Source organism: Felis catus, chromosome A1, assembly GCF_018350175.1.
Source record: "Felis catus isolate Fca126 chromosome A1, F.catus_Fca126_mat1.0, whole genome shotgun sequence".
Taxonomy (NCBI): domain Eukaryota; kingdom Metazoa; phylum Chordata; class Mammalia; order Carnivora; family Felidae; genus Felis; species Felis catus.
Genome location: NC_058368.1, coordinates 143,663,363 through 143,681,305, shown reverse-complemented (window position 1 = coordinate 143,681,305; position 17,943 = coordinate 143,663,363). Strand labels below are relative to the sequence as shown.

General features: G+C 38.5%; 1 protein-coding gene across 6 annotated transcripts; it reads left to right on the top strand.

Moving 5' to 3' along the window:
* Positions 1 to 330: 330 nt before the first annotated feature.
* Positions 331 to 15,632, top strand: MTX3 (metaxin 3). 6 transcript variants are annotated; one of them, XR_006601236.1, is made up of 10 exons: positions 331 to 432; positions 941 to 1,010; positions 1,364 to 1,440; positions 2,400 to 2,492; positions 3,005 to 3,187; positions 3,330 to 3,406; positions 3,911 to 4,068; positions 5,320 to 5,408; positions 9,124 to 9,318; positions 10,010 to 15,632. XR_006601236.1 is itself a non-coding variant. In XM_003981106.5 (9 exons), the coding sequence occupies exons 1-9, from the start codon at positions 352 to 354 to the stop codon at positions 9,232 to 9,234; spliced, it is 939 nt and encodes a 312-aa protein (XP_003981155.1). In that variant the 5' UTR covers positions 331 to 351; the 3' UTR covers positions 9,235 to 15,632. The 6 variants fall into 6 exon arrangements, 3 of the variants coding, with proteins under 3 accessions (XP_003981155.1, XP_019691514.1, XP_006927877.1); XR_002160331.3 differs by lacking the exon at positions 10,010 to 15,632 and adding an exon at positions 4,451 to 4,547 and having other exon boundaries at positions 9,124 to 9,176; XM_003981106.5 differs by having other exon boundaries at positions 9,124 to 15,632.
* The last annotated feature ends 2,311 nt before the right edge of the window (positions 15,633 to 17,943 follow it).

Here is a 17,943-nt window from a genome sequence, read left to right as displayed (position 1 = left end):
CTGTATGTCAAATTATTTCTCCCTGTGTCATAATTTTAAACACAACAATCATGTCTATTTTACAGATGGCTTAATTGAAGCCCAAGGTAGTAATTCTCAAAGGGCTCGGAGCACTTTAGGTACCTATAAATATTTTAAGACTCTCGGGGAGGGCGGGGGTTCTAACTCAAGGGCCAAGACTCCTAGCCATCAGGCCAAGCTGAGGCTAAGAGAGCTTTTAACCCCTCCACCTCTTGACGCATTTCACAGTCTAAAGGTACCCTTCCCTCCTCTCGCCCCGCCCTGTGTTTCACCGGGCCGGAAATTGAGCGTCTAAGTACTTCCGGGGTAACAAAGGTCGGCCCCGGCAAGATGGCGGCCCCCTTGGAGCTCAGTTGCTGGGGAGGTGGCTGGGGGCTCCCATCGGTGCACAGCGAGTCCCTGGTGGTGATGGTGAGGCCGCCTCGCGGACCAGGGCGCAGGAAAGATGGGCGGGGCCAGAGCGCGAGGCTGGCTGGGCCAGGCCTCCGCTGCTCGCCGCGGTTCCTTGCGGCGCTGCAGGGCCGAGACCGGCCGGGGCGCTTCTCGCTGTACCACATTGGGTTCCCTCCCGTGGAGTCAAAAGCCTGGCTTGTGACCCCGCCGAGGCCTTGGCGGGAGAGTCAAGGCTTCTCCGCTTGCCTGCGAGCCCACTCAGCCTTGCAAAGCTTTCTGGGCGGTGGAGCTTAACACCAAAGCAGGCTGCGCACGCGCCCCGCTCTGCATCCCCCGAACCTTTGGGGGAACAAAGTCCCCGAAAGCTGGGTAGCTGGCGCGCGCTTCCTCGGCTAGACCTCCGGAGAGGGATTCAGCCCCGGTGTCAGGAGTTTCTGCCTTAGGGCGACTGGGCTGTGGATTAAAGCTGCTTGCAGATTTGCACTACGTACTCAGTCTAAATGTTTTCTTACCAACTTTGTTTCAGGCTTACGCCAAATTTTCTGGTGCACCCTTGAAAGTCAATGTCATAGATAACACCTGGAGAGGTTCAAGAGGTACAGTGTAAACACAATTTTCTCCTCTCTTAAGAGACTCCCCCCGCCCCCCTCCGCCCCCCAACCTCCAAATCTGAATTTAAAGCTATGAAGCATATAGCCATGGAGTACCTTGGGGTTTTAGTTTCTTCTTACCATAACTTTGGCTGTGTGTTGCTTACGGTTTGGGCATTCTGAGTAATACTGTATACGGCACTGTTCTCTACAACTGCTTTGTGAAATTGCAAAAAACTAAGATGAGCTTACTCATTTTGCCCCCTCCGAATGTGCAATTGGTATGGTTTTTAGGGGACTGCAATCTCTTCAGAGCAAATAGAAATGTTTCCTTGTATGTAAACTGTTTTTGATTGTAGGAGATGTACCAATTTTGACAACCGAAGACAACATTGTTTCTCAGCCTGCGAAAATACTAAACTTTTTAAGAAAACAGGTGGGTGGTTCCTTTTGAAGAAGTAGATTGTTCCCTACATGTTACTTAAAAAAAAAATACATTGTAAGGTTTGGGGAAATTTTTTTAAATTCTTTTTTACCAACTCAGTAGACAATTGGAGTTTGATATAAAAAGAGACTTGAGAACTACCGCTCTGAATCATGAGTTTTACTGTGATTTGAAAGTCATGTAGTGAGGAACACTCAATTTATATTTTCATGTACTTTTTTGGATTTTCTTGAAGTTTAGAAATAGGCAGGTTCAATGAAGCCATCTTTATGATTACACTTATTGATAGGATTATCACTTGAGTGAAAGCTGCCACTCACTTTCTGCTGCATATGGCATCTGAGTTCCCATCAACTAGCACCTATTTTATTTTTAAAAAGCGCTTCACTGGAGAGTTGCAGTTAAATGTCCCATGAAGTAAGGTATCTAAAATGTGTGAGCATCTAAAGATTTATATAATGCATACAAAATGTTTAAACATGTAAAGACTTTTATAAATACAAAAGTTGTAATTGGTTTTGCCAATACTTTCCTTGAAAAAATAAATCCTAGGTCAACAGAATTTAGAATTGTTCTAACTTGGAAGGTTTTCTTTCTTTTTTCACGGGGAAAAATGCAACCAATTAGAACTTCTTCCTTATTGTTAAAGGTAATAACTTCTATTTATTGTTGGTACAACATGCCATGCGCTAAACTAGGTCGTAAACAATCACAGAATATCAATTAATAAAAAATCGTAGCTGATATTTATTGACCTTACTGTGTGCGGGATGTGCTAAGAACTGTATTTGCATTAAACGGCATTTGTCATTGAATTTGTATTTATCATTATGCCTTTCAATATCATATTTGCCATTTTTGAGGAAGAATAGGAATCTTAATTAATTTAACTTCACTGTTTTGGGATACCCTTGACTTCTGAAGTTTTTTGGTTTTATATTTTTTAATAGAAATATAATGCTGATTATGAACTCTCAGCAAAACAGGGGGCAGATACACTGGCTTACATTGCTCTCCTTGAAGAGAAGCTTCTTCCTGCAGTGGTGAGCATTGGTGAATATTACATCATTGTAGTTGACCTACTAAAAGTATGCTTTAATCTATTTAGAAGGAACATAGTGAAAAAGGCTTAAAGGAGGAAATTTCATTTATGAATTAATTTTGATTCTTTCATGTCACTGTGAAACTGGGTTCTGTTAGACATTCAGCTAAGACATGAAACAACATGAAAGATACTGTCATTTTGGAAATAAAAATTATTTGTGGAAGACAGAGTTTGTTCCTCCATGTACAGAATTTAGCTAACTATCATTCACTCCTTCAACAAATATTTATTGAGCACATATGTGCCAGGCCTTGTTCTGGGTGCCTGGGATATAGCAATCAACAAATCCACGTGTTTAAAATCTTGTTTCATCCTTGAGTCATTCTAATTGGGAAAGTTTTATGAAGCCACTTTATACAAGGATATTTACCCAAAACTTTCACACTGTTTAAATGACCTTTCTTTTCATAAAAGAACATGCTTGTGTTTTTCGTTTGTTTTGTTTTGTAGCTTCACACATTCTGGGTTGAGAGTGACAATTACTTTGCTGTGACAAAGCCATGGTTTGCTTCACGAATTCCTTTTCCCTTGAGTTTGATCCTGCCTGGAAGGATGTCTAAGGGAGCACTGAATAGAATTCTCCTGACTAAAGGAGAGCCTCCCCTTTACCACCTCCGAGAAGTGGAAGCTCAGGTATGGTTGGGATTACTTTCAGAGCAAGGTCCCTCCAGGGGAGGGACAAGAGAGACAGCAGAGATGAACATCCTGGATGCCTGCTTAGAAGGACTTCTAGAGCATCTGTTCTACCTTTGAGTTGTAATTTCATCCTTACTAGATATACAGAGATGCCAAGGAGTGCCTAAATCTTCTGTCAAACAGATTGGGAACATCTCAGTTTTTCTTTGGAGATACGTGAGTGCATTCCCTTAAAAATCGTTTTCGTGTTTTGTATGCATATAGTCCATGAGTAGTTATTTAAAGCAAGTCCTCTTGCCACCCCTCCCACCCATGAGGTTTTGCTTTAAAAAAAAAAAAAAAGATTTAATGAATTACTATAGTAATTTCTCTGTCCATGGTAATCAAAAATTGACTAGACATGCCATATATATGAATTTTAAATATCTAAGACTATCCCCACCCTGTCTCATATCTTCATATAACACTTGTAAGTAAAGATGAATTTTTAATTTATAAGTTAATTTTCTTCTAAATAAAATAAATGGTTAGAGTATTAAAATTTTTTTTTAAAAACCCTCATTACATCATTTTTATAAGCTTACATGTGCAGTAAACCTTCTAAAAGACTATATTGTATACTTCAGAATTGGTAAATGTATTAGAGAAAAAATATTTTTAACATGATCCCAAGTTAATATTTTCCTATGTGTTTTTTAAAAATCCTGAATTTATTTTTAGGCCATCTACCTTGGATGCCTACGTGTTTGGTTTTCTTGCACCTCTTTATAAAATACGCTTTCCTAAAGTTCAATTACAAGAACATTTGAAACAGCTCTCCAACCTGTGCCGCTTTTGTGATGACATCCTAAATAGTTATTTTAAGCTTAGTCTTGGAGGTAAGCTGGCTTCTCTTCAGCTAATCTGCGTTTGCGTAGAGTATCTGCATATTCTCCTAAGGATGGATAAGCAAAATTCATGACTTATTAAAGAAGTTTGTGTATCGTCTTTAAGTGCTGACTTACAGCATTTGAAAAAATTTTATTTTTCCAACTTTATTCCCATGTGTTAGTTCTATTTTAAATAGAGAAATAGATATTTTCCTTTTGCCTATTCTTCTAGATTTTATACATTTCTTGCCTCTTGTTCTTCTTTAAATATTGCCCCTTTGAAGTGGATCATTTTCTTCTAAAAGTTAACTACAGGTATTTATTGAGTCCCTGCTGAAAGATAGCATCTATCCTAATGCAAATGGGCAATTATTTTAAATGTTGCTTCTAGCATTTTCCTGCGTGAACAGAAATCAGCAGCAGATTGATTTGGGTGAGGTACACTCCCATGATACCACTACTTGAAAACTGATTGCATCAGACTGGAGGTATTGTAAATAGAGGGCACCTATCACTTAGGATATGATTCCTTGGGTGTGTGGGCCATGTGTGTAAGTGATTGGGATACTAAATTTGTATTGGGAGAGTTGGCAGAAATTGTCCTTTTAAGAAACAGCAGTTACAAGGATAGCTGGCTTAGGGACACTTTATTTTTCATGGTGGTTTATATGTTTTTTAGAGAGAGAGGGGTGAGTCATGAAACTAAATCACTTTCAACCTTGTTACTTTGGAGCAGTGATTAGCAAACCTGGCCGGAGGACATATACAGTCTTGAGTCCTAAGCCAGAGATACCGCATTAGAATCCCTTCAGGGTAGAGCCCAGAAATCTGTATTTTTTAAGTTCTTCCAAATACTTTGGATGCCTGTTTGATAGCTGTTTGGGAGTCCCTGCCTTAGACAGCTATCCAAATAGCTGTGACTAAAGGCCTATTTGATACGGGTGGGGAAAAGGTACAGCTCAAATTGGAGAAGGAAATGAGGACCATTGTGCTCTTTTACTAATCACTTTGGCTGGTTGCATAACACTTGGCTGTCTACTTCATGGACAGATTTAGTCCTTTTGTTTAGGTTTGGTTTTGGAGCATTACTATCCCTCTTTGCCTTTGAACCCATAATGGTTTTTCTCTTTGCTTGATTTTATTTATTTTTGGAGGGCAGTGTACTTGGGAGGGTGGATGGACTCAAAATTCTTTCAGTCTGAACAGCTTTAAAGACTTTCAAAATTTTCTGTCTTTCTGATTTCTGTCCTGGCTTCTTAGGCACCTCTCCTGCTGGTCAAGAAACAGTAGACGCAAATCTGCAGAAACTCACACAACTTGTAAATAAGGAATCCAACTTGATTGAAAAGGTCAAGTTTACTTCAGTCATTATTTTATAGTAGTTTAGTATTTTTCTTTCTGAAATTAATATTGTAACTTTAATTGTATAGTTAATATGCATTATTTTACCCTCTTATTTTTTAAAGAGTTTATTTTTTCATAAAGCTGCTCAAATATACATTTACTACAGTTGTATATAATATAGTGTTTTGAAGCCAGTAGTGGTTCGATTACTTTGATAGTGGTATTGGGCTTATTTTTACCATATAATTAGTATTTTTCAAGTTGGGAGACCAAAAGCCTAGCTTAAAAAAAAAAAAGACAAAACAAACACACTTCTTGCTTGTCTGTTTCTGTCTCCCAAGGTTAACATTTCTTGAGATTGTAAGCACCAGTGCTGGTCCTTTCTTGTTAATCACACTATGATGTCTTTTTCTTTCTTCTACATAAACTGTTTTGCTTTGCTTCTTCTATCCTTCTCTTTTCTAATTGTTGCCCACAGTTTTTCATCACTGTGGGTATTTTGCCACTTTGGTCGCGTTCATTTGCTGAGAGAGAGATACTGAGGAAGCGGGTAGGAGAGAGAGAGAGAGAGAGAGAGAGCACGCACGCCAGTAGTGGGAATTTCAAGGGTGATTCTAATTGGAAAAATACAAGAGAGTTGATTCATTTTTTCCCCAAGTGTCTGTTCAACTTTTTTCTTATGCCAGTGAATGATACTTCATTCTTTCACTAACTAATGAGGCAATGTGGCCTAATAACACTGGCTAACAGTTTTTGAGGTCTGAATAACAGGCATTGTGTCCTATGAGCTTTCGAGTTACCTCATTGAATCCTCACAGCCGCTGTGTGTGCAGCTACTCCGTCAGTCCTATCTTACAGATAAGGATAGTGAAGCCTGGAGAGCAGTGTATGTTACCTGCCCGAGAGCATTCAGGTGGTGAGAGGCAAAGGGGATTCGAACCCTACAAATTGGATTCCATCATGGGCTTTGCAGTTAGTAAGCTGCAAATGAATGAAATTATGTATCCAGTGCTAGTAGTACTAGTAGCAAGAAACCTCTGTCACTCTCTGGAATGACCTTTCTGTTTCTTTGTAGAGTATCTCATGTGTTGTTAGAACTTGAGAAGTGAGTAGGACTGAGCAGTAAAACTGTAAAAGACCAGTATTAAAGTTTAGGTGGGCTCGTTGAATGCCAAGTTTGTCTGCTTAGCCCAGCCCAGTAAATCCCATGGAGAGGAAAGATATTGAGTGTTAGGTGTGGATAATGGAAAGATTACTCAGATTGTTTTCGACACTTAGCTGCTGGATGAAGGCTATCCAATACAGTTTTCATTTTCTGTATTTGGCAAATTCATGACAGACATATAAAGGGAACCACGAAATACCTACATATGCAGGAGGTGAACCTAAGAGGCCCTGTCACCGCTTTGTACACTTCGATCTTGGGTCATTATCAGCATGTGAACGTTTCCTAACTCTAAATCAGGCACTCTCCTTCCCACCCCTGTTTCATATCTGCTCTTCATTGTGGTTCATTCACTGTTGGCTGCAGGACATTAAGAGCAACAAATCCTATTGGCTACTACTGTTCACCATTTGCACAGAAAATCTAGAGCTTAAGAAAAAAAGAAAAAAAGTAATGTTTGGGGGACTTAGTTCTTACAAAAAAAAAAGACAACCCAATTGATTCAAGCAGTCCACTGGGAATATTTTTTTCCATTGGAAAGTTAAAAGTTAATCTTTTATACTCTTTCCTTTCCTGTAAGCTGCTTGTATCTCTGCTGAGACATTTCCTCTGTGCTTTATAAGAGCATCTGGAGCAGATAAGGGAGAGTTTTGCTCTGCACATAATCAAAACTCTGGAAAAGCCTGTTTATCAAGTGGGTAGTCAGATGCTGTTTGCTGTTGGTGTGGGATCTTTGGCGGCAACTGCTTTCAAGTCTTTTCTGAAGTTGAGCTGATAGAGAGCTCAGCACCAGGCTGTGAACCCTGCACTCTGTTTGTGGGGTGTTCTGGTTGAAAGGTAGCTTTGTAAGGTATGACTCCATTCTTTCCATATGTGTGTGTGTGTGTGTGTGTGTGTGTGTGTGTGTGTGTGTATACACATGGAATATATATATGTGTGTGTGTGTGTATATATATATATATATACACACACACACACATATATATGTACATATATGTACATATAAATATATATGTATTTCTTATTTATATATAAGTAACGTATAATTATTTTTGCTTCTCTTCCCTTATGTTCATCTGCTTTGTCTCTTAAATTCCACATATGAATGAAATCATATTTGTCTTTCTCTGACTTATTTCACTTAGCATAATGCACTGTAGTTCCATCCACATTGTGGCAAATGGCAAGATTTCATTCTTTTTGATTGCTAAGTAGTATTCCAGTATATATATACCACATCTTTATCCATTCATCAGTCGATGGATATATGGGACCTTTCCATAATTTGGCTTGTCGATAGTGCTGCTATAAACATGGGGGTGCATGTTTCCCTTCGAAACAGCACACCTGTACCTTTGGATAAATACCTAGTAGGGCAATTGCTGGGTCATAGGGTAGTTCTATTTTTAATTTTTTGAGAAACCTCCATACTGTTTCTGGAGTGGCTGCACCAGTTTGCATTCCCACCAGCCTGACTCAGTTCTAAATGATTCCTCTCCTAGTGTTTCCAGGGATGCTAATGTCCTCCTGAGGGCAAGTCTGAAACTCTTGGACATTTTCTCAATATGCTCCATAGTAATTTCTTTTTCTAGAGCAGGCTTAGAACTGATCTGGTGTTTGGAATACCTGGAATTCTGGATTAGGTCTAAATAGTTTCTCCTTCTATCTGTCTCTTTTCCTAGCTAAATACTTGCAGCCTAAAAGAAATTGTCTTTTTGAAGGGAGTACAGGTCATTTTCACTGAGGCTGTGGGGTGCAGTTGAAAGAATAATAGTATTGGAATAAGAAGACCTGGGTTTTGGGGCACCTGGGTGGCTCAGTCGGTTAAGCGTCCGACTTCGGCTCAGATCGTGATCTCGCAGTCCATGAGTTCGAGCCCTGCGTCGGGCTCTGTGCTGACAGCTCGGAGCTTGGAGCCTGTTTCAGATTCTGTGTCTCCCTCTCTCTGACCCTCCCCCATTCATGCTCTGTCTGTCTCTGTCTCAAAAATAAATAAAGGTTAAAGAAAACATTTTAAAGAAGACCTGGGTTTTAATTTCAACTTTTGATACTAGCTTTGCAACCTAATGCAAATTTCTTAACCTTTCTGAGCTTCGTTTTGCTGCTACGTAAAATAGGGAATGATCGTCTTCCATGGTTTCTTCACATTTGTGTTGGGAAGATCAAATGAGGTATTGTACATCAACATAATTAGTAAACTGTGGAGCTTAGTGTATCAGAAGTAATGCTTTTCCACTTACTATACTAGGAGACCTCTTAAATCCAGTTGTGATGTGGTTGAGTTCAGTAGAATATTCATTTTGTGGAATTGCTATAATTTTGCAAAGGCATCAAGGATGAGCAATATTGCTTGTACACATAAACTGAGTTAGCTGGTATTTGAGGTATGACATTTAGAGTTCCTGCGAGATTATCTGTAAGAAAAAGGTTTCTCGAGCAGTCCTGGAACCATATGGTTCTGTGCTCTTCTAGGCTATAGTTTGGATGAGGAGGTCACAGTCCATGAAAGTGGTGCCACAGCCATCAGTCACATGTACTTTTTGTACTTCCCACAGATGGATGACAATCTTCGCCAAAGCCCTCAACTTCCTCCTCGGAAACTGCCAACACTCAAATTGACTCCAGCAGAAGACGAAAATAATTCCTTACAACGACTATCACCCTGACAGTCATCATGCTTTGTGTCCACAGTCATGATTATTGCAGTAATCTCTTACACTAAGTGTGAAGGCAAAAAGAAAATACCATTAGTAGGTATTAGGGAGACTCTAAAAAGAAACTTTCTATGACATCTATTTTTTCTTAATTAGGAAGCTTGTATTTTGACCTGGCAGTGCACTTTAGATAACATCAAAGTGAATGCTAAATGAACTTGGGGAACAAAGAAAACATATTGTACTGTATATTAAAAAAAAACCAAAAACCTGCCTTAATCTTGGCAGATTTTTGCCTTTATTTCATATGTTGCTGACCAAAAGCTAGAATTCTGTTCTGAATGTGCACTCTTATTTATTCAAGTTATGTTATTAATTTCGTTTTCTTAGAACAGTTTGAATATCTAATATGTGGCTCTTTGAGGCTTTTTCTTCTGTTTAGAAATTTGATGACTTTAGACAGTAGGAAAAATGTAATATTCTAATATTCTATTCACTTCAATAGAAAAGTCTATTTAAAAAACAAAGAGGAATGTGCTTTTTAATTATGCTCTCAGAAGTGTAATCTTTTGGGAGGATTAGTACCATATATATGTATATATATAAATATCAAAGGTGGTTACATATAATATTCATCTGACTATATGCACTTCTGGTATTTGCTGATGTGTTCAATATAAGGTTGGCAAGGACGCTTTTAGTTTATTGGGCAAATGTGGCAGCTTTAGACCTGTGTATTTGTAGTACATTTTTAACTTTAGTAATCTCTTTCTTGGATTGATTTCAGGAGAACTGAGTATGTTGGTCATCGTTATTACGCCAGGCTGTAAAGCCTTACTGGAATTTGCCCAGTTGTTAGACCTTCCTCAGCCAGAGTAATAGAAGTACCTACTGTGTGCCTGGTCCAAGTTCACCAGGCTTGGTTCAGACCAGTGTTCTTTCAGAAGAAGCCTATCATGTAGTCAAAAGCGTTATGGCAACTTATTATTTTCCATATAGTTAAACTACAACAGTTGAATGATCCAGTGGAATACGCGGAGATAACAATAGTTTTTAAAGAACATTTTCTACTTATTGGTTACTGAACTGTTGAAGGATTTGTTGTGCAGGTGGTTTTGCTTAGAATAGAATCTTGCATACTTTAGTGGCTGAGGTGCTCCTGTTGTCCTAAAACCACTTCTGGGTTTTTTAAATTATGGGCTCATGTTTTTGATTAGTGTCTTAAAAGATTACTATGGTGCTCAGCAAATCTTATCACATCCTGCAGAAACTCCCGTGTTAAGAAAACAGTTTTGTAGTCAAGAGACTCCCCTAATTTGAGCTGAATGGAGCTCAGCTGTATTTGACCCGCATCCTCCCAGTTTGTTCATGTATTAGGTATTATACAGGAGTCTTTAAGTCACTGTAAATATTTTTTCTTGAAAGTTTTCATTAAATGAGAAACACGGTAATCTTCAAAATCTTGTTCATCTGTTTGGATGCATTTAGGGAAAGTAATGAGTTTCACATTACTTATACAACAGGTTTGTGTGTTTTGTATTAATTTTCCATTAGACTCCAGCATCCAAAACCTGTATGAATATTCTATGTTGAAAATCATTACCATAGGACTTTATTGTCCCCTGGGGTCCATGTATATTGGAGAAGGGTGGTTAACACATTAATCAGACATCTGGTTATGCTGTAGTTAGAGTTGATCATTTTCAATCATGATTTATATTAAACCTTCTAAGAAGCATTTGAAGTGGCTTAAAATTGTCAAATACATAAAACAGGACAATTAAAATTAGTTTTTGGAAAACTAAAAAATGGGGGAGAGAGAGCTATACCAACCCTAACAGATTCTAAAATCAAGTGGTAAATTTAACTCCCAAATTTATCCATGGTCACAGTCCAAAGTAATACTGGGTTATGTAATAGTTTTCTGTCAGTAAAACTACTAATGCCCATGGTAAGAAATGTGTTCAAATTTTTATAAGAATGTGAGATCATGTTCTTTTGACACAGAATTCAGCCAGTAATCATACTGTAATATTTCATGTGTTGAAAGTTTAATGAAAAGACATCATTTTAGAATGACAAGGATTTGTCATATTTTAGTAGAAAAGACAACTGTAAATATGATTTATTTCTTTTTGGTCATTCCTGCTTTGACTTGCCTTTAGCCTTGCAGTAGGTAGGGTCTGATGTTTCCAGACTACCTTTCCTAAGATGCAAAATGTGATTTACATAAGTGAGAATTTATATATGGGGCTACTTAGTTGAGCATTTTGGGGACTGGCCAACAAGATGCTCGGAAGCTATAACTGAGTATAACCTGCTCCAGGGAGCAGCCACACATATAGGAAGCTCTTAGAAAGGAACAGCTTTCCAGATTGGGAAGAGAATTTGCGATCAGCCTGGCAGGATGTGCTTTGGATAAAGTTTGAGTTTGCTGAGATGGATGGCCCACGGTCTTAAACAAAATACTGTGAGCTATTTTCTTTTGGATGTGATGGTGGAATATGATAAAAGGGACTATGTGTTTATGGTTTGGTGCTAGTATAGGATTAGAAAATTGATCAGATAATTCCCATAAGATAACGCTCCCTCATCAACACATTGTCATCAGTCATCCATAAGACCCACCACTTCTTATAACAGTAAATACCCTGTAGAGAGCATTGAGGATGGTCATTCCTTCACAATGGTTTTCTCCCTTACAAAGGTTGGCATTGACAAATTCCAGCTTAGGTATGTTTGCATTATTTTGGGGATACTAGAGAGTTCAAGATTCTTACAATAAATCCAAGCATGTTGATTTCTATTTGTAACTTCTATTCATTTAATGTTGCCAGATATATTAACATGAAGGAATAAGGGAGCTTATTTCAATAACAGCTAAGTTAAAGTTTTCAGAAGCTGCAAAAGTGGGAAACCATTGGACATCAAAAGAGGCAGAGATTGGTAACAGTGACAGAATCTCAGAAAAACAATTTTTAAGGTACCTTCATGTGATAAAAGTGGTATTTGAAGTCAGCAGTATGTTTTCGTAGAGCCTCTTCCAAGAATATATGTTCATCAGGCCTATTAGGTTTTTTGACAGTTTTTCATGTTGTCAAAAGTGTTAACCCTTTAAAAGCCAAAATATAAATAAAGGTAAGAAGCTGAGTGATGGATACACAGAGTCTGTAGTATTTTTGCAACTTCTTGTGAGTCTATAATTTCAAAATAAAAGAGTTTTAAAAGTAAGTAAATGTATCATTATCTAAACTACAATTTAAATTTAATGATCCAAACACAGTATTTACTATTCAGTTTCTGACAAATACATAATGTAAATTAAATATAATTTACTTCCTTCTTAATTTTAAAGAAAAAAACAACTCAGGTTTGTAATGAATGGTTATCTAAAGATCTGTTTTGCCTCACCAGAAAAGAAAAAACAATAACCTAAAACTAAGAACTCCTTTTCCCTATAAAATATGCTCTGGTTTTTATATTTGTAATAGTGTCATTTTCTTCCTATGGTACCTGGGTTTAATTCCAAGGATAAATACGTTGAAAACAGTCCTTCTGTGTCTTCATGTGGTAGTCCTTTGCTTTGCTGTGTTATCTCTAATTACACGGTGTGACGAGACAACATGAGGACCAGGCTTTAATGAAGCAAGTGCAGTCTGTGTTTTTTGTCCTAAGCTCATAGGGATTTAGTAATTGACTTTGTCTTGGTTTGGTTATTTATATAATTGGAATCCTGAGCAGAGCCACTGAGTATAATCTGGGTTGTGATTGTCGTCTTTTGTGTATATTGTTGGCATTGAGAATTATCTTTTGCCTTTTTTTCTTGTTCAGCCCTGTGGAATATACATATGCTTTTCGGTGTTTTCACTTTTCTTAAATAGATTATGAAGAAATTCGTTGTTCATTACATGAACTAAAGGTTTGTAATCCTTTTATCCTCAAAAGTTTAATTGAAGTGTCATTGGAGGTTCAGAATGCTGCTTTACTCTGAAAGTAAAGATGAAGTTTTGTTTTTTTTTAATGGTTTGCAAAATATTTTGGTCCAAAACTCAGGATGTACTGTTTGCTCAGGGTGCAGCTTCCCAGCCCTAGACTTAAAACCACTGTGATGGAGGTGAGGAGGTATTCTAAGAAAGGGAAACTTTGAGCTGGACTTGTATAGGAAGGGGACTTGTTATGATAGAAGAGCATTCTTAGCAAAACAAAGTAGTTTCTTTAAAAAATTCACAGAAAAATAAGTGTTTTTGCATCGTGATTATTGTTCATTTGAAATGATACTGTAAGATCTTTCAAAAACATCTTTTAGTTTCTTGGAGAAGTAGGTGGGTTTTGGCAGATTCTATCATTATTACATCGGTAGAGGGTTCTGTTGTCAAAAAAGTTTGGGAAATGCTTGGTTAGACAACATTAAGTTCCTAGAGCCTTTCTGAACCTTTGAAATGCTATTGTGTAGTTTCAATCTCCAGCAAAGGTCTGCATTTTATACACTATTTTCCTGATTTATTGTATGTGGTTTTTGGTGTGTGTGTGTGTGTGTGTGTGTGTGTGTGTGTGTGTGTGTGTGTTTAAAGTAGGTCTTGTGGGATTTATATGATGAAAAGCATACTTGGGGAAATGCTGCCCCGGAGTGTTTTTGCTTGTTTGTGCTCATTGCAAAGGTTTCCTGTTGTTAGGTGCTGCTCTAGTGAGTGGTGATAAAATGCAAAGACAGGTCAGGACTCCCTTGGACCCTGAAGTTGAGAGAGGGGTGGCCATGTGTTTAAACAGTTTGGTTATTTAGGCACCTGTGAGGCCCCTGGTCAGTCAGTCATCCCTTTTCCCTAGAATCCCATTTGGCTTGGAACATCTGCACAAGGGTGTGACCTGGTGGTTCCAGGTGTCTGTGAAGACAGAGGGAACCAGCTTGGAATTCCAGAACAATTTTCCAAACCATGTTTGGCTGTGCTTTAAAAGTGACAGAAAGGTGATGGGATTTGTAGTGGTAAAGCCACATACAAGCTGCTGATTTTATAAATACATACGCACACACATACACACATGCACATATACACAGTGTTGTAGAAAGTTTACAGTTGTGTCAGTGACCAAGCAAAAGAAATTTAATATTTTCAAGTTCTAGTCTAGTACTGAAGACATGTTCTAAACCAGGATTGCATATTTGTGTGCATTTTCTAGGATGAGGGTTTTCAGTTTTCATAAAATTCTCAGCAGTTTCCTTTAAAAAAAATTTTTTTTTAATGTTTTTATTTTTGAGAGAGAGAGCACAAGCAGGGAAGGAGGAGAGAGAGAGGGAGACAAAGAATCCGAAGCAGGCTTCAGGCTCTGAGCTGTCAGAACAGACCCCAACGTGGGGCTCAAACTCACAAACCGTGAGATCGTGACCTGAGCCGAAGTCAGACACTTAACCGACTTAGCCACCTAGGCGTTCCCTCAGCAGTTTCTATAGCCTAAAAAATTTAAACATCACTAGACTTCTAAATGTCAGAGGACTAAGTATGTTTGATCTCCTTTCAAAGTATAAAACCAGATCTCGAATAGGGCATAAGGATGCTCTTTGTTTCTTCTCTGCAGTTTTGTACAGTTGCATATTTGGAACTCCACACTGTGATTATGTATTTGATGCAAAGCTGGACTTTGGTTTTGAGTTGTGTAACGGTGAACATCTAGCCATGTGAAAAGCAGTTCGATCTCTGTTCCGATTCTTCAGTTTTCCTCATGCACATTCAGAGAAATGCCTTTTAATCATTTAGTTTACGTGCCTCAGGTTGTTGGAGATCAAGAAAAATGGCTTGCCAGGGTTTGCGTCAGTCGTCAGTGAGTCACGCACTGTCGAGAAGGGTGTGCCGGCCCCTCTCTGTTTAGACTGTTGGCTACTTCTCTTGCACTGCTCGTGTCTCTTTTCTTGGAGAAGGAAGGCTGTACTCAAGCTTTTATGTTAATTGCATAAAGATGAGCTTTATTCCTCTTCTGATTCAATGTTTTAGTTTGTACAATAGGAGATAACATGTTTCCATTTTTCTAATCATTTTGAAATGGAAATTTGAGGTGTTTGCAATGTAACTGTAGCTTTCTAGAAGATTGACAGCAAAGAAGATAAATAAGAAATCTGTGTGTATACATATTGGTTTTGTCTCACCAAGCCTCTCTTTGGTAAATATTTTAAATATCTGTCATGCTGTACAAATTACTATAGTTTTATTGTAAAGTAAACATCTTAAAATAAGCAATGTTGGTCATAATTTAAATATTCTAGTCATGCCTAGTGTGAATATATTTTACTCAGAGACTGTGTATAAATACCCAGAAGTGGTAATGATGATCAATGTTGTAAAGAATTTATTCTGATAAGTGAGAAACTGGATATAATGTCAAAATAGCTATTTTCACAATAAAATCTCAAATTGCCTGAATGTCTATTAATTTCTGATTTAATGTTAACAATTCCTTGAGGTAGTTATTTCCATTGGGAAATTGAGTGTTTAAAAATGGTTATTCAGTGCTGGAACTGAGCTAGGTAGGATTTTAAATGTTCATTCTTTCTATGATACATTGAGGTCACTTGTGCTCTTTTTACCCTGAGCTCAGGCAGCTTGGAGGCCTGCTCCCTCAGCCACTGGTATGCAAATGACTGAGAGGGCTCAAACAGTTTTGCAGGGCTACAGCTCATCCCTGTGGCCCTATAAGTTTCTTCAAAATTTTCCCTTTTGCCCACCTAGACAGCCCAGTGATGTTGCATGTAATTGAATGGATGACATACACAGAGAAAAATGCATTTTAGTGGGGGATTGGGGTCAGTGTGTGGTGGGGGAAGATATTCACTTTTTTTGGCTGCCACCCCCCTTAAGAAAATTTTTTTTAATGTTTATTATTTATTATTGAGAGAAAGAGCATGAGCATGGGAGGGGCAGAGAGAGGAGGAGACACAGAATCTGAAGCAGGCTCCAGGCTCTGAGCTGTCAGCCAGAGCCTGATGTGAGGCTCGAACTCACAAACTGCGAGATCATGACCTGAGCTGAAGTCGGACGCTGAACCGACAGCCACCTAGGCACCCCCTCCCACCTTTTATAAATGGGATAGGATATATGGGTATATAGAATCCTGTTACAGCTTTGGTCAAGTAAGGGCAGTTTCCCTGAAGGGGTGAATGCCTTTGTTAGTAGAATTAATTTTTTTTTTATTTTTTTTTTTAGAAAGGGACCTGAGCAGGGGAGAGGGGCAAAGAGAGAGGTATTAAGAGAGAGCGAATCCCAAGCAAGCTCCATGCTCAGCACAGAGCCCAACACAGGCTCAATCCCAAGACCCTGGGATCATGACCTGAGCCAAAATCAAGAGTCAGAGACACTCAACCGATTAAGCCACTGAGGCACTCCTAGAATTAATTTGAGTATAATTAACATACGGTGAAATGCATCAATCCTCCAAGTAAAGCTGTCAGATATATCAGATATATAAGTATTTCTCTCACATGAGAATCTGGCTACATCATTATTGGTACTTCTATCCCCAAAGAACACAAATCCTAACTGCTTATGAAGTGTAGGTTCTAGGTGAAAGGTTCCTGGGTAAATTGAAGTGACTACTAATGATCACCTGCTTTCTGTAAGAGAGCAGGAAAGAAGAGGTGCTACTGTGGAATAATGGAAATCTTTTGAGGAAAGAGAACTATTTGGAGTTATAAAGCTGAGAACCACACAACAAAGGTCTTCAAAATTTTTATTTCTTAATTGCTCAGCTCAGAGCCTTGACTTGGGTCTGGGATTGTTTTGGGTGCTCAAAACCTTGTGGATGACTGTTTAGTACCATGTCCTTCAGTGGATGTAGCTACGACATAAACCAAGCTCTGTTTTTCCTTTGCCACTAATAGCAGCTGTCAGGAGGAAAACTTTTAAGCTTCGCCAAAATGGGAGCTTGTCCTAAGTGAATCTCCACAGGAGAAACATTGAGATAACGGGGTTCCAGTATGATCACTCAGGGTGGCAAAATATGTTTGAGACGAGCCCGTATGACACTGAGAAGGAAATGGTTGTGGAGGAATGTGAGGGTTTGTCTTACTCAAAAGCATCTTGTAATTAAGTTCCTTATTGTAGAGCAAAGATAAACTAGTCCCTTCTTGAACTGACAAGAGCTTCAAGAGAAAGAATAAGAAACCATGGCCCGTTTCTTCAGGTATATGACTCAGCCTCCTGGAATGCGTTGGACATCTGTGATGAAGACATGAAGACAGCTGTGCATCATCAAAGACATTTCTAATTTCTAACGCAGCCAACTTGAGGCTCCAAAAGTTGTTCTTTGCCAAGGGAGCAGAAGCTATTATATTTATCCTACTTTTTGAGTAAGCAAGTGAAAACAATATGAAATACAATAAAGGATTGGTTCCTCAGATCCTACTTTGGGGGAGGTGGTCCTTTCAAGAATTCAGGAAATCTTTTGGTACAGAAGAAAGTATGACACTATCCGAATATCGCAGGTAAGACCAAACAGAAATGCATGAAGCAAACTGACTTATCTGCAGACTCTTAGCTTGTGCCTATACTGACATATGTCCCAGTTTTCTCCAGGAGGGGGGAAAATTGCCTCTTTCACTTAGTGAATGTGATTTAGTTTGTGTTACACATAACAACCGAATCACAGGGTCACTACTGCTAAAATAGGTAAACAGGTTTAGTCAACAGGTTTAGGAAAGGTGTGAAGGGATATAGTAAATGTAGAAATTAGAAGGAA